This window comes from Falco biarmicus, chromosome 13 (assembly GCF_023638135.1).
Source record: "Falco biarmicus isolate bFalBia1 chromosome 13, bFalBia1.pri, whole genome shotgun sequence".
Taxonomy (NCBI): domain Eukaryota; kingdom Metazoa; phylum Chordata; class Aves; order Falconiformes; family Falconidae; genus Falco; species Falco biarmicus.
In genome coordinates, this window is record NC_079300.1 from 615,292 (window position 1) to 630,985 (window position 15,694).

The 15,694-nt window shown below is 49.2% G+C and overlaps 1 protein-coding gene across 1 annotated transcript; it reads right to left on the reverse strand.

Moving 5' to 3' along the window:
• Positions 1-3,242: 3,242 nt before the first annotated feature.
• On the reverse strand, positions 3,243-14,907 carry MINDY4B (MINDY family member 4B). The gene is made up of 11 exons (XM_056358847.1): positions 14,301-14,907; positions 11,586-11,742; positions 10,220-10,311; positions 9,784-9,949; positions 9,276-9,341; positions 8,701-8,771; positions 7,805-7,877; positions 7,463-7,492; positions 7,330-7,402; positions 6,974-7,278; positions 3,243-5,443 (listed from the first exon to the last, which is right to left on the reverse strand). The coding sequence occupies exons 1-11, from the start codon at positions 14,504-14,506 to the stop codon at positions 5,270-5,272; spliced, it is 1,413 nt and encodes a 470-aa protein (XP_056214822.1). The 5' UTR covers positions 14,507-14,907; the 3' UTR covers positions 3,243-5,269.
• Positions 14,908-15,694: the final 787 nt, after the last annotated feature.

Consider the following 15,694-nt stretch of genomic DNA (forward strand, 5'->3'; position numbering starts at 1 on the left):
CTCCCGGCATGCCCCGCGCGGGTGGGGCCGTCGCCAGGCGCGCGCGCGTCGTTGCCGCTGGCCGTGAGGTGGCGGATGGCCCGGCCCATCCCGCGTCTCGGCGCTCCCGGCCCGAGGCAGGTGCCGGCCGGGGCGGCGGCTGGGGGAGCACTGGTGCCCCTGGTACGGCACTGGGGCAGCGGGCACGGGCTGCGCCGCGGGGAGCTCCGCCTGAACGCGAGGAGCAGTTTCCCGCCGGGGCCGGGGGCGGCGGGCTGTCCCCAGCGGCCGAGGGGTCTTCTCCGCCGGGGGCGCGGACACCCGCCCGGGCGCGGCCCCGCCAGCCTGCCGGGGTCGAGCCTGTGGCGGCGCTTCCCGCCTGGCCGGGCTGCGGGCCCGGCGGGGGCTTCCCCGGGCGGCGGGGCCCGGGCCCGGGCCCGGTGGCGGCGGCGCCCTGGGGCAGCTGGGTTGGGTGCAGGCCGGGGCGGCGCTTGCGGGGCCGGGCTGCCCCACAAACGCGAAGGGGGCAATGCGGGGTGTCCTGGGCTGGCTGGAAACGTTCCCTGGAATGAGCGACTTCCTTAGTCCTGGTTTTACACCTGGGGACCTGGCAAGGGGCGACGGGCTGTACTTTCGTTCCCCACGGAAAAGACATTTGGTAGGGAAAAAGCTGCGATCTGTTGCATGAACACTGGAGGAATGAAGCCACTGATGGCTCAGGACAGAAATCTTCCCAACCTTCTTGCCTACTGTAGCAGGATTGAGGAATGAAGAAACTTGTTTGCTTCTAGGTGGTGGGAGTCGCCATTAAACAGGCGCGCATATATATCTATATATAATCTGTGTATGGGCTGCTTGTTGGGTGTTCTCCGGCGCCCACGGTGTCACAGCTCTCCGCGCTTTGGGCGTAGATGCAGTGCTCGCCTGTTGTGTGCAGAGCCCTGCCCGGTGCCCCATGCAGCACACCCAGTCAGGGCAACCAGAACACACTAGATCATACAAGATTATTTCCTGTCAGCAAAATGGGCACATTTTTCTCATGTACATTATTTTCCCAAGAGTTCTTGCAGTTTGGCTCCGAGGCTTCTTGTCCTTAAATGAGCAATACTTTCCTCCAAGATACCCACATGGGACATTTTTAACACTTCACTGAAGCGGTGTTATTACCAGCGTTCCTTTAGGATGTGCAGTTTGTGACTCATTCTTGACTCCAGGCCTTGCAAAATTTTCAGTTAAGGCACTATCTCTACTCAGCTCTCATTGAAGAGAAGGTGCCTTATTAGCTGAAGTCTGATTTTTTTCTCACGTTTGTAAAATTCCATTAAACCTTGCAAGATGGCACATGCCAAGAAATGAGAAAAAAAATCCTTTTGTATACAGTTCTCCCAACAGTGTTTTATAGGTGGTTTTCCTTTGCTGTTTTGAGAAATCATTTGATAATGCACTGTGCATTGGGGTGTATTGAAAAGGCCTTGGGCTTTATCAGGTACAAATTAACAAGATCACATAGGGTGGGCTTCACCAGGAAAGCACAAATGGAAATAAGCACCTGTGCATTTTTATAGGAACCAAGTGCTGCACTGAATGAAGCCTGTGACAGCTGTCTTTCCACGAGCCCTAGAAGTCAGATGGTACCAAGGGAAGATTTGTGAGTTACAGTGAGTAGTTTAAAAAAAATAATATCTAAAATCACGATCAAAGAGTGACAGTATTTTGGCATCTTGGAATAAAATTGTGCTTAAAATCTTCACAAAGGGCTTACCAAAATGCTTCCAATTAAAACTGAATTCACAACAGGAAGCCAAAGTCTTTAATTACTAACTGCTGGGGGAAAAATAATAGATTCAGACATGGTATAATTGAGATGTTTGTACCATTTTCTCTAGAAACTGTATGGCCATACAATATATAGACTAAAAAAGGCTACTGAGTTACTAAGATTTCTGAGAAATTTCCCTCTTACCTTTTTTATCTATAGGTTATATCAAAACAAAACATAGAACTTGGTTTGTAAAAGCTATTGAAAAACTTTGCCATGGGCATATGCATGTGTCTTTTGAGGCAATCAAAGCTGATAGGCCCTGAGATTCTAGTCTCCATCCTGGAGTGCTGAGTTCTCTTCCCCATGATCCCACAGCCTGGCATGAAAACAAGGCCAGAATAATCCTATGGTCTTGGAGAAGACCTCTTAGTTAGTTTGTGGTTTACTTATGTTCTGTGGAATAGGGAAGAGGGAAAAATAAGAGCCTTGTCACAAATAGACTGAAATGCTGTGGATGTTTACACAAATAAAACGTGGGGTTTTCTGTGCTTTCTATAATACAGGATAATTTAAAACTATGTTATTTAAGCTATATATGTAAAAAAAAATATTTTTTAAAAATGTCAGAATGTGGCTGTCCCTCTTCTTTCTTTTTTCTAGCAGCCCCAAAGACTCCTCTGAAACAAATAATGTACAAAATAGATTTTAGAATGTTGGTGTCAGGTTTAAAGATACTCTGAATAGAGTCCATTTCTTCTTGGGATAAATGGGAAAGCACAAGTCAGACTTTGAGCTGGTGCCAGAAAGGTATGAGGCTGCCACTGGCTTGCTTCAGGGTTACTGATCCTCTGCTAAAGAAGACACCAGTCTCTGGAGATAACCACAGCCTGGCTCCCTGCGGTGCCGTGGATTACCATGCTGTGCCATAAGAATAATTATTTGCAATAGAAAGATAATTTGTAAAACGGTGGTAAATACAGAAACGAGCTGTGCTTGTCTCCTCTGCAGCTTCAGAGCCCATTGCCCATTGGTGACCAGATCTGTGTGGGAGATGAGCCCCACAGATTATGGCTGTTTCCACCACTTTCTGAGGCTATGTGGCTGGGAAGAGGAGGGCAGTGGATGGGAGGGAAGCGGCAGTACCCAGCCGAGACTGACAGATGCTGGCACATCGGTGTGGGGAGGAGCTGACAGCTTTCCTACCTGCCAGGAAAGTTTGTCTTCAGAGGTGATGTGTGGCCCCAACAGCCTTTTCATTGCAGCTGATCCCATTTCTCCATTCTTGTGTGACTGCCTTGGAGGTAAAAACCTGCAGCTTGTCCATGAGCTGGCAGAGGCTCTGATACGTGTTTCGTCCTGGAGATTGACTTGTGCAAGGTGCCAAAACATGGCATGAGTTTCATTTGCGTGCGTCTGGATTTGTTGCTCACATTCCTTGCTAGGTAGCCCCTGATTCCCCCCCCCCCCCCAATATTCCTGTATTTCAGGGCATGACAGCACCCCTGAGTATCTGTGGGATGCATGGGTTTTTTTGCAAGGTTTATTTCTCTTCTGCAAAGAAATTTGCAGACTAGAAGTGAAAAACTGTAGCTGTTGCCCCTGTCACAAGGACAGAGCTTTCTGAGGTGCTGGAGCGGTGGGGTTTTTTTCAGACAAGCTTGACTAATAGCCAGATTGTGTCATCATTGCTTCTCATTTTTGAAGCACCCATAAGTGTGATATGCCCCCTCAGAGAAATGAGCAAGGACTTGATTCTCATTGAGGGAAATCAGCAGTTTAAATTTAGTCCTGTGCTGCAAGGTTATAAAAAGACATGAAGACGTGGGGGCAGAAGGATGAAAGCCTGAGGGAGGTGGTGAGGGTGTCTGTTCCTGCAGTCTGATACAGCATGGTTTCTCTTCCTTTTTCTGTCTTTAGCAGATGGGTGTTTGCTTCATCCAGTTTTGTGAGCAGGATGGGGAGCAGTGGGGTGTGCCTGAGCAGGGGCTGGGGTGAGAGACAGGTGTCTGGGGGTGATGGTACGGCCGAAGGGATGGGGGACCCTGCTGCTGACACCCTGTTCCCCAGCCTGCACCAGTGGCTGGCCTTGCCAGCACAGTCATGGCAGGGTGACGTGCTGGCACTGGCTCAGCAGTGCTGGGGCCCCTCTCTGCTGCACCAGTGAGAGCTAGTGCAGGCAGGGCAGGGTGTGCTGACCGTGCCCACGGCTTGTTGAGAGCAAGGGGAAGGGCTGGTGCTGCCTCCTCACTGTGGAAAACAGCTCTGGAAGGCTGGTCTTCACACCTTTTTATCTGTGTAGTAACCCGTTTAGTATATATGGCATACTAGCCTCACAATATACCATGTTGTGCTCAGTGACTGAGCTTTGTTAGCATTTATTGCACAGTTTCATTTATTCTTTATTAATTCATTATTTGCATAAGCGCATGCTGGCATTCCCCAGTTAAAATCAGTGCTGTCTTGCAGTGTCTCGTTGCAAGGTCCCTGCCTTGGGGTGGGCTCTTCTCCACCCTTTTGACCCTGGCTCTGATGCGAAGCCCCTGCGGGCAGCCCCAGGTGCTGTTAGGTAGGCAATGTGGCCTCCCCAGTCTGGTAGGGGGTTCTGGTGGGGTGGGTGCCCTGCTGCCTGCAGGCAGGCTGCCTGTCATCTGCCAGCACCGTCTGGCTCTGGCTTGTGCGGGAAGCTCCATGGCTGGTGCTGGGGGCTGCCCTCTCGCCAGTGCCCCCAGGTTTTGGGTGCTCCCTGGAGGTATTTAACATATGTAGACGTGGCCCTTAGGGACATAGTTTAGCAGTGGACTTGGCTGTGCTGGTTTAATGGTTGGACTCTGCTCTTGAAGGTCTTTTCCAGCCTGAATGATTCTATGATTCAGTGGTTTTACTGACTCTGAGCATGGCTAAGTTCTGGCACCCTCCAGCAGCCTGGTGAGCGCGGGCAGTGCGCATCGCTCCTTGCTCACGTTAATCACTTTCCACTTCTTTTTTATAGACGTCACCCAAAAAAGACCTATTACTCATACCAAAATGTGTGTTGCTAGTGACAACTGTACTGAGAACAATAACCTTTCTGCAAGTGATCCAGAAGTTTAAACGGTTTGAATTTTACAAAAATAATAAAAAAGAAGTGGTTGTAACCAACCTGAGATTCACCCAGCCAGGGTGAGGACCCTGCTGGTTAGCAAGCTAATGTGGGGTCTGCACTTGTCATTGCCCCCCTTCTGGAATTTCTGTTCAATTCAGAGGTCACCTGGGCGCACGAGGAAAGCAAATTGCCACCCTCTTTCCTTTTTCTGCCAGCTGCTGTGGGAAACAGAACTTGCATCCTACCACCTGGGAAGTGTATGCCGTGAGGCAGTGTCACTTGTGACTGTTCTTCACTGTCATGGGCTTTTGCAGCAGGTGTAATGCCTTGCTGAACAGCGTATCCACTCAGGGCACCAAAGGCTGTTTTATTGGTGAAAGCCTTTTGTCTCCTCCAGACCACAGTGTTTGGTGGAATTGGCAGCAAGTGGGAGATGCTGGCACTCCTCAGAACGAGGGATCTGTCCCATTTGACTCCTCAAAAGAAGGGGTCTGTCCCATTCCAGTTGACTGTTGCGCCTGCCCACTTGGTCCTGATTGCCATCTCCACGGACGGACGCCTCTTCCCTGGGCTGCTTGGGTCTTCGCTTTGGTCCTTTTCCCAGTGATGTGAATGAGTGTCTGGAAAGGAAATGCAGTTTAAAAAAAAGTCTTAACACCCCCCCCACCCCCCCCAAAAAAAAAGGCAGAAGTGGCTGGATTGCTGCACGTGTGGCACCTGCCCTGCCCCAACTTGGCCGCCCTGGGCCAGTGGGTGCTGCCCCCTGTGCTGTGCAGGCCCCCAACTTGGGAAATTCAGGTGCTATAAATGCAGCTCTCGACTCCCTGCAGGGTACATTTGCATATTGTTTTCTGAACAGCTGCACACATCCTTATCTGTGGCCGTGCTGCCTATCATGACCGTGAATCTCGACTCGCCCTTCTTTCCTGCAAATTTAGCCTTTAATGTAGTGATTTCAAGTTTCTTATGTTACTTTAAATGCCATAGTGAAAAGAGAGCGAGGAAAAGGGACTGGGCATTCAGAAAGCGAAGGTAAATGGGGCACAGTGGCACGGAGAAACAAGAAACTTGCATCCTAAGCAAGCAGCCTGGTTTGCAGCCCATTTGATGCTACAAGGAGCAGTTCACTTTTGGTGCGGATTTAAAACTTGAGGGGGAACATGAGAGTCACAGCGGCACCTGGCTGCTGCGCAGGAAAATATAAACTGAAGTTTAACTTGGATGCTGAAAGCAGGCTGTTAACCCACCCTGCATGCCAGCATCGCTGCATTAGAAATAGGTTTATTCAAAACGTTGAACTAATCGTGAAGCAAAGATTCTGCTTCCATTTGTATTTAAACTTTGCACTTACAGGAACATTCTCTCCTGGGATTTGTCGCATGAGAGGAGTGTGTGTTTGTAGGTTTCCCTTCTCCCAACTAGTTGTTCTAGGATGCTTAGTCAGCAGGGCATTTGTATTGGTCTGAAGGGGGCTTAATAGCAATGGGAAATGAAACACTGTTTTAAACAATATATCCCTATTGAGTCTGTAACACCAAAGTGGCAGTTGCATCTTTTATCTGGAAAAAGTCATTTCTCCAATAAAAACTCCTTGGCCACATCTGGGAATAGGGGAAAAAATGGCAAAGTCCTGCCTGTCCCCATGCTGGGACGAGGTCACGGGCTCTGTGCCCAGAGAGGTGAGCCCGGTGCCGCCCTGCTGCATGCTCTGTGGGTGCGATAGGCTCTATCCTGCTGGCAGCCCACTGGGCACCTGCCCACCAGAGCCCTGCTCCACCTTCCAGCACTGGAGAACAGCTCGGCCGTGGCTGCGCCAGCGCTGAGCACCCACCATGCCCAGGAAACAGCTGTGGGCTTGGGGGGGTGTTGGCAAACCGGAGTTTACGCAGGGACTCAGGAGTTACTACTTCTATAGAAAATACTCCTGTAGGTTGTCCCAGCAATGTGCTACCTGCTGGAGAGCATTACTCCTTCCAAAGTGGTCATGGTCCTTTCAAAGCCAGGTTTTTATTCGTGTCTTTTTACGCTGTTGTTTGGAGTAGGATCCTCAAATTCCATGAAAGGTTAATGTTAGATACAGTGTGTGTAAGTATTAATATATTAAATACAGAGCATTGAATTGTATGTGTAAGTAGACTCACCCGCTATACACACGGCAGTGCTGTGCACCATCTGTGCGTGACAGCCACACCTCCCCTCCTGCCCCGGTAAGCGTGGAGCGTACCTATGGTTAGACGGGCTGTTTTTCTCTGCTCCTGCTGCCCGCTGTAGAAGTACAGGTGGAAGACTCTCTCCATTTTCCAGTCGGAGAGGAGCTGGCTGTCGGTGCCAAAGAGAACGCTGTACCTCCCGCTGACGCTGCACAGCCAGATGGGCAGCCGGGGTGTCCTCAGCCTGGGGCACACCTGGGAGAGGGGGACAGCCCGGCGCTGGGCACAGCTGTTGGCCCTGAAGCCTCAGTGTCTGGTGCACGGACCCCAGGTACACCCCGGCTGCGGGGCTGCGCCAGCGCTCACCTGCCGCTGTGCCTGTGCCCTGTCCCAGTGCAGGTAGCCCACCGGGCCCCTCCGCCACTGTGTCTCCGTGCCCTCACTGCTGGGCCCTGGCCCCCGGCTGTCGTTGAGCTTGTGTGGGCTGGCTCGGCCTGTTAGGAGCAGACTGAGCATGGCCTGCAGGGAAACGGCCCCGGTCACACCATCAGGCAGCAGAGCAAAAGTCCTTTGCAGAACAGCAGCTGGTGTCCTGCCCCCAGTGCTGTCATGAGCAGAGAGGAGCGCCAGACTACCTGTGGCTTTACTATTGTTGTTACTATTATCATCATCATCTGTTTTTTAAATGGACAGTCATGATGAAAAGTTGCAAAGTATTTTTCTGCGGCTTTATGCTTTTTTTTTATATTGGATTAACAAGTGAGAATTTTTTCCTAAATCAAACGTGGGAATAATACAAAGTGAGAATTTGAGAAATGAGGCTAATTTTACCTGTGTACAGGTGATGTTTCCAAAACCGAATTTTAAGAGAGGAGTTGCTGTGCAGTCTAGATCTTCTTGGACCCTGTACAACCAAGCACGGAGTATTACAGTAGCGCCAAATCAGTGCCGGAGGGGACTGCTGTACATCATTGTCTGATTAACAGGCAACAGGAAGAAATTGCATAGACTCATTCATTCTGTTTGCTCCTGGCACAGCAGTGCTGTCCTGGCACAGCAGTTTTATGCTCAGCTGGGGCTCTTGCACTTCAGATCCATTCCTAAAATTCTAATTTAGAGTCAGATGCAACCCCACGAGATTTCCCTCGCTGCAGTTACTGTTGAACAGCCTCACGTACACTCTGGTGTAGCCTGGACACAACTATTTGAAGTAGCAGTGCAATTTTTTGTTAAATAGCTATCATAGTGTCACATTGGTATGAAGCATGTTTTATATTGGTATAAATATGCCTCTGTACCTTTCTAAAGCATCTTTACCCAAATCTAATTACATCGGATTTAGGAAGACTTCTCAGTGACCTCTGCCAGCATAGTAACACTGGCAGAGTTCTGTGTTCAAATAAACTTCTTGTGATTTTCCTGTTTAAGTGTAATTGACTGTAACAGTGACTACAGGTGAGATAACTCCTGGTGTTATACAGTGCATTATTTTTGCTGTGTGTGCAAAGGGTTTCTCTTCTCTCTGCTGCCCCTCCTGCCTTCTCCTGCCTGTGCAGGCAGATCCGTATCTGTGAAACACGGGTCTGGCCAGCGGGTCTGTGTCTGCCTCTTGGACAGTTGCTTCTCCACATTCGACTAAGAATAGACATTTAAAGTAAAACAAGGAAAATACCATTTCAGAAGATTTAACTAAACCAGAGGAAAATGATTTAGAAATGAAATAATACCTTTCAAGTGTCCTAGAGAAGAGTAAACTGTATAAAAATAGGATTACTCCGTGACTTCCTTCATCTTTGAACTGGAAAAAGAAACAGGTAATCACAGGGGAGTAATTATGGCAGGTATATGTTGTTTAATTAAAACAATTCCTCTGCTTTAATACAACCTTAAGTGAGTATGTTGAGCCAAATTAATAATGTGTTATTCCAGGAAGGTTTTGCAACTAATTTTGTTGAATAGGTTCAGGTTAAAAAAAAAAGGGGGGGATGGGGGGGGGAAGAAGAAACTTCCAGTTATTGGCTGAACTGGTTTTGTACACTTTTTTCCCAGATTTTTGCTGAAATTGCAAGGAACTGTATCTCATATTTGAGTAATGTACAAAGTCCTGGGGATTTTAGTGGGAGCACGATCACTTCCCATAGGAAAGGCTGAACATAATCCATGAACTAACTGTACATTAACAGTCTGAATGTCCTGCTGAAGGTGATAACGAATGAGCTCCTTAAGGTCCGCTTTCGAATGGGAAATAAGACGTAAGCAAGCAACACGGTAACTCAGAATAAAGCAGATACCCCATACTTACACAGTTTATATGGTCAAAAATGAACTCCTGAGCTGCTGCTTTCTCAGAGAACTCAAACAGCTGGATCTGTCAGGCACAAGTGTAGGGGAAGATTTTGTAAAGGAAACATCAATTATATCAAAAAGTTGAGCTTTTTAATCCAGTGTTCCCTTTAGACAAGTGATAGAATAATGCAGTAATGCCCCTTCCTAAACTGAGCAGTTCAGCTCTCTATATGAAGAGTTAGAGGAACTCCTTTACGTTAGCTGGTTTCTGCTTTTTGTGGGAGAAGGAAGACCAGCCTTTAACGAAAGGGAACGGCAGCCTCTGGACTGCCCTAAGGCCTCTGTGAGGAGGCAGGAGTGTTTTACAGGCTGCCGCTGGGACGTGGCTCTAAAGTGCTCACAGTTTGCGATGCCCTGTAAATTAGGGAACAGGTTTATAAGATTTTACGTTTCTCGTCTTTAAGAATTTCAGGCCAAATGTCTTTAAAGAAAATCCTGTTTGCAGAAGGCATTTTTGTACTCACTCTTTCTGTGAAGTTGTCGGCTTTGTAGCCTCTGCTTGGCATTACGTGGATGGCTGCAGTGACGAGGCAGATCACGGCTCTCCCACCTTCTCCTGCTGCCCACAGGGTGTCTGCCAGGGCTGCAGCCAGCGCCTCCCCTTGCTCCCGCCGGTTTATCCTGCAAAGCCTGCGGTGCGGGAGACAGAGGCGGTGGCACCAGGGAGCGGGATGAAAGAGCAATCACTACTTTTACAAATTGAACGTTTTCGTGGGAGAAAGTGTTGCCTGGGTGTCAGACAAGGCTTTTCTGCTGCATGCAAATCCTCACCTGTAGCTGTGAACCTGAACTTGGGTCTAGTTTGGTTAAACCTAGAGCCTGGCACTAGTCTGTCTTAGTCCAGATAATGCAAGGAAATCGTTTCCGTATGTCCCATGGGAAGAAGGCTCAGCTACTTACCTTTCCAGATGAGTATATTCCGTGTTTCTTACAAAGAGCAGGTACTTGATGATGTGTGCTTGTACAGCCATCAGAATGGCTCTTGGTCCCCACTAGAAACAGAAAAGACAACATTCCCCAGTGCCTGAACTAGCACGTGCTGTGTCAGTCTCCTGTAAATCATAGCAGCCCCTGGCCAGCGTGAGCCATCCCACTGTCAGTGTCAGCTGACATGGGAATTCGGAAGCCATGTTTACAACTCCTGAGAGAAATGGAAAAGTAAATTGAAAAATATCATATGTGCCTAAAACCAAGAAGGCTTTATGCAGGAAAAGGCTCCAGCGTGGCCCTGGCTGAGTGCTCATGGGGAGGGGAGGTCCTGGGCAGGGGTCTGTCCCTTGCAGTGCTGCAGCTGCAGGGAAGGGCTTTGTACTCCAGGTACCGTGTATGCCAAGAAGTGCCATGGTTTGTTTCTCTCCTCCAGCGTCGCAGCAAATGGACCAGAGTCTCAAGGCAGCATGGGGCTGATGTGAGGCCATGCACAAGGGTGACCATGCCTGCTCCTTGCTGTGCTGGCTGAACCTGTCAGGGCTGTTGTTCTCTCTGCAGTCACAGAGCCTCTCAACTCAGAGTGTTTCACCTGCATTTGTAAAAACCATTTTAATCTCCTTAAAATTTGCAATTTTAAGTGTGTATCTTAGTCTTCTGCTTTTTTGGGGGCAGTGTAATGATGGTAAATAAGGAAGAAGAGAATCTCCCTTATTCAGTAAATGAAGATGTCAGTAAATTCACTTATTTGATTTCCAGGTGGGTCAGCAGGAAATAGGCAACTAATTGCCAAAATAGAAACAGGCAAGTACTGCTTATTTGTGCCCACTTACAACAGCCTGCTGCTTCTCTCTTGAGCCTTTGCTTTGGAAACTTTTAGTACCATGGTATTTAAAGTTTGTGGCTGCAGCGTGCTGCTGGATCAGGACAGCTCATCCCACTTCCAGACACATTTCAGCACCTCCACTGCAATGGCAGGTGGAGCTTTGCTCAGGACAGCTGTGGAGTGTGACTGCGGTTGGAAGCCCATAGCACCTGTCCTATGGAGAAAGCTCAGCTGGGCAGCACGCAGTGCGGTGTGCAGGCATGCAGAGTGTGAGGTGCAAGTGTGTGCAGAGCGCAAGGTGTAAGTATGGAATGCAGGCATGCAGAGCATAGGGTACAGGCATGGGGTGCAGGGGTGCACAGTGGTGAGGTGCAAATGTGGGGTGCAGGCGTGTAGAGCACAGACAGCAGGCATGTGCACTGCTGAGGCACCCAGTGCTGGCTTCCAGCTCCCAAAGGTGACTCCCCAGAGACATTGGGGAGACAGTGCCAGTTGTTGCACAGAAACATTTACCTTCTCTGCTTCCAAAGCATAGGCCAGGTCAGAGTACGGCTCGTGAAACCTGAAGTACGCTTTTTCCCATTCACAGCTGAAGAGGTGGAACAGGTTTCCAAATAGCAGCTTTCTCAGCCCCTGTCGAGGAGGAGAAGGATGCGCTGGGTTCCGTTCCCTTCACATCCTAGTGTTGTGAAGGATGTTTAATGTCAGAAGGCCCTCAGGATACAGGTTCAGCATGTGTGCTTGCAGCCAGAGTGGTGTAAAATTGTCTCCTGAGAATCAGGCCCCGTAATTTCAAAGCAAAGATGATGTTTGTGGTTAATACAGTGTGCTTGACTCAGCATTCAGCCACCCCTGTGAAGTACAGTTGCAGTGTGTAAATAGTTTACCTTCAGAAACACCACATCTCTTGGTGGAAGACCTGGTCAAGGTGCCCATCGTCATCAGCAGGGCCTCTGAGGACAGAGCTAAACACCTGTGTTTGCCCGTGCAAGCCCCCTGTACAGCAGCGGCACAGCAGCATTGCAGTGCTGGTGGGGAGCAGAGCAGGGTTCATCTGTGGCCCCCACCTCGGAGGGCCCATGTGGCCATTGTGGAGCGTGTCCTGTGTCTAGTACCTGTCTTGGCACGCACAGCCAGCTTTTGGGTTGGCAGCTGAATTAAAAGAGAAAGTTCAAAAAAACATGTGGCTCCTACCTAAAATAGCTCTGCCTGCTGTCGCTGTGCCGCTGAGTTTCATTTATGGTGACTTTTAACACAAGCACACTGCCCCATGGCCAGGGGGTGCTGGCCCTGGCTGCCCCCTCCCTCTCCTGTGCTGCGTGCTGCGAGGGACCTGCCAGGGTGCGGGTGTCTGGAGGGGTGAGCTTGCCTCCTGGCAGCACTGCCAGTCTGTGGACACAGTGAGGGCCCACCTGGAACATGTTTTCCAATTAATTTTAATTTTTGTGAATGATGTATTAGCTGAGCAAAGGAAACCAAACATACATCATGGCTCTTCCCATTGAAAATTACTTGCTGCTGATCTGGGTGATTTGTGCGAGTGGGTTGTGAACTGGAGGAGTGGATTCACATGAAGCTGACAGTAAGCACGGTTGTGTATCTAAATCTCTTCAGGGCTGGAGATTTTTTCAATGTGCATCCAGTAATGCAGCCCTGGCCAGGCTTTCACCTCTGGTATTATGCCCTTGAGCTTCTCATGAAGTTTGTGCCCAAGTGACAGGGGACTAGTTTGGTGGGGGGGGTTACGGGCAGTAAAGCTGGCACTATAGCCCATTCTGCCATCACCCACAGAACCCCCCCGAGCTTCTGGTGAAGGCTCTTCCCATGAGCAGGGGCAGTGGGCACCCTCGTGAGTGCTGTCAACACCAGATATTTGGGTGAGAGTAGAAATACGTTACTGACCTCATGGCCTTCTGCCTCCTGTTCTGGGGCTATTCACTAGGAAAGCACCAAAGAGCAGGGAAACATTGCACTTTGTCATTTGACCTGTTACCTAATGAGAATTATTGTATATTAGTTTTAAGGTTGTGTTGCAGCAGTGTTCTTTAAAAGTCTCGTAAATAAATCATTACGGTTATGTACTTCTGTTACGGCTAACTGCAGCCTGCAGCCCACGGGCCTCCCAGAACGCCAGGTGACATTCGAGTCTCTTTCTTTCAATGAGATTAAATTACAGCTCATGCTTAATTCAGCAGGCATGCTCACCGTTGCCATTTCCAAGGAGATGGGCTGGCCACCTGTGTCTGGAGACAGCAGGAAGGGCTTGGGCACGGTGGAGGGGGGGTGATGCTTCCCAGCTGCAGGTGGGCCATCGCCATCGCTGCCCTGGCCTCGCTGCACAGAGAGAGGAGCAGACAGGCCATCATCCCATGGCTGCGAGGCACCCAAAGTTACCCGCTGCCTCGTATTCCCAGAGGGGTGGGCACAACAGCCCGGGGTGAGCTCACAGAGCAGCAGGGGAGGCAGCTGGTGTGTTTGAGTTCCAGCTTTTCTCAAACGTTACAAATACGTCCCTACAAGCTAATGATTGGAGTATAAAGTAATGTTGTGTTTGTCTGAACTACAGGGAACAAACATCACCCTTTTCAACCTAAAGACACAGCAGGCTTTCCAAATATTTATATTCTAGAGATCTTAATTTGTTATCCTTTCTTCCTGTGTTCTAAAACCAACCATGAAAACCATTACTTTTAAACGAAAGGTTAATTCATGTTGGACTACTCTTGTCACTTTGATTTAGATCAGCAAGACACTCCTTTATATTATTTAAAGAAAACATGTTTCTTAAAGGAGGAGCAGAAGAAATCTCCATAAAAATGCTCTGCTGTGCTACATACATAGATGTGTGCTTTCCTCAGTATGCTAATCTGGTGGAACGGTTGCAAAAACCACTAGACAAATACAAAATGTGACCTTTGAGAGAAACAGTTACCTGATGTGTTGTATTGCTGATTTCCAGGCTGAAAAGGGAAAATGAAAGACAAATTAAAAAAAAACAACAACCAACACAGCAGAGGCATTGCTAACATATGAAGAAACAGGAGACTAGACAGGAAAGAACTGCAAAGGGAAAGGAAGGGTAAAAGCTGTAGTACTTGCATTACTGGGTACTTGAAGACCTTTTTCCATGGTCACATAGGTATTGTAATAAAACATAACTGAAAAAAATTGTATTAAAAAAACACCTGCAATTAAAAATGCAATAATGAAGCAGAAGAAAAAACTTACCCATGGAAACTAAAAATTTCTCTCCATTTGTTTAGATCTGAAATTCTGCTGGTGATCTCCTCTAGCTCTGTCTGTGGCATGGTGCGCTCAGCCTCATGGTCACCCATCTGCTGCCACCTGTGCTCCAGGTGATGCCAAGGGATGTGGGTGCTGGGACTGCTCAGGGAGCAGCTCCCCCCAGACCCATGCCAGCACCCGAATCCCATTTGCCTGACACCCCCTGGGGCTCGCTGTCATCTCCCACTGTCACGCCGTGGTTAAGCTTTCATGAGGGCCCGTCACAGTCCATGTTTTTCTGTTCGCTGTATAAGCAGCATGAATGTTTAATGCTGGACAGAGTGCTGTACAAAGCTGACTGCAGCTCTGCAGGGGCTGGCTTCAGGCTTGGTGCAGGAGCAGGGGGTATTTTCCAGCTGCAGGGCTGCAGCTCCCTCTGTGCCGACTGACCACAAGAGGGATGGACTCAGGGCTGTGAGGGCTGGGTGGGAAGTGCATAGCTCAAGCGAAAAAAAAAGCAGACTTAGCAGACGTCTGTGAAGTTGAGCAAATTCAGTGGGGTGATGAGCCGGAGAAAGGTGCAAAACCCATGCACCGATGTTCCCTTGACTTCTGCCGCTCCCTGTAGCAAGGCTGGCACTCGGGCCCATCGGGTACTGCGTGGCTGAGTGGGGGGAACCCCACTGGTTGCGTGCTGCTGAGGTCACAGAAATCTCATGGTTGTTTCTCTCCTCTTTCAGTCTGTGAGAACGCACCGACTGGGGGTATCTGTCTGAATGTTGGTGGAAAAACCGTGAGGCTGAGCTGATGTTACCAAGCTGAGCCTGGATCCCCGTGGCACACCGGAGGGCTGCCCTGGGTTTCCCCAGGTGTGTCTGAGCTCGGTCTGTCTGGGGCAGCCGCACAGTCCGGCTCTGATGGCTTTGCATTCTCTGCAGGGTCATTTGGAACAGCTTGGCTCAAATCTTGGTTTGTGAAAAGAGAAACTACCTGGGCCAGCCTGCACAAGAGACATCAAATGCCTGTTTTTTTTTCTTCCAGCTGAAGAAAATGTGTTTTTACTTGGTAAAAAAAAAGCTGCTCTCTTTTTTTGGTGCAACACAGGCTCCAGTCTTTTGGCTTCCTAAAAACTGACATAAAATCCCTTATTCCCTTTACCTCTATTGGAGTAGCACTTCCTTATAGAAAGAATAGAGTATCCAGCATGTTCTCAACAAATTGAGTGTGAACCACGCATTTCTGCTTGGGAGAAGGCAGGGGAAGAGCCAGGTGGGGGGTGTCGTGCTGAGTGTATTGGGGTGAGGACCACCGCGTGCTTGCAGGGCGAGAGCTCTTGCACGGGAACTTTGCAGCAGCAGCTCTGCACCACTGTGCTACCAATAGTCACAGCTCCAGAG

Bases quoted from the DNA above. Each gene is read 5' to 3' on its own strand.
- MINDY4B (XM_056358847.1), bottom strand. From the start codon at position 14,506: ATGGGATTCGGGTGCTGGCATGGGTCTGGGGGGAGCTGCTCCCTGAGC. The intron at 10,312-11,585 runs GTAAATGTTTCT...TTCTGTTTCTAG, and splicing joins ATGCTTTGGAAGCAGAGAAG to TGGGGACCAAGAGCCATTCT. The intron at 7,493-7,804 runs GTAAAATTAGCC...GTTTCCCTGCAG, and splicing joins GAAACATCACCTGTACACAG to GCCATGCTCAGTCTGCTCCT.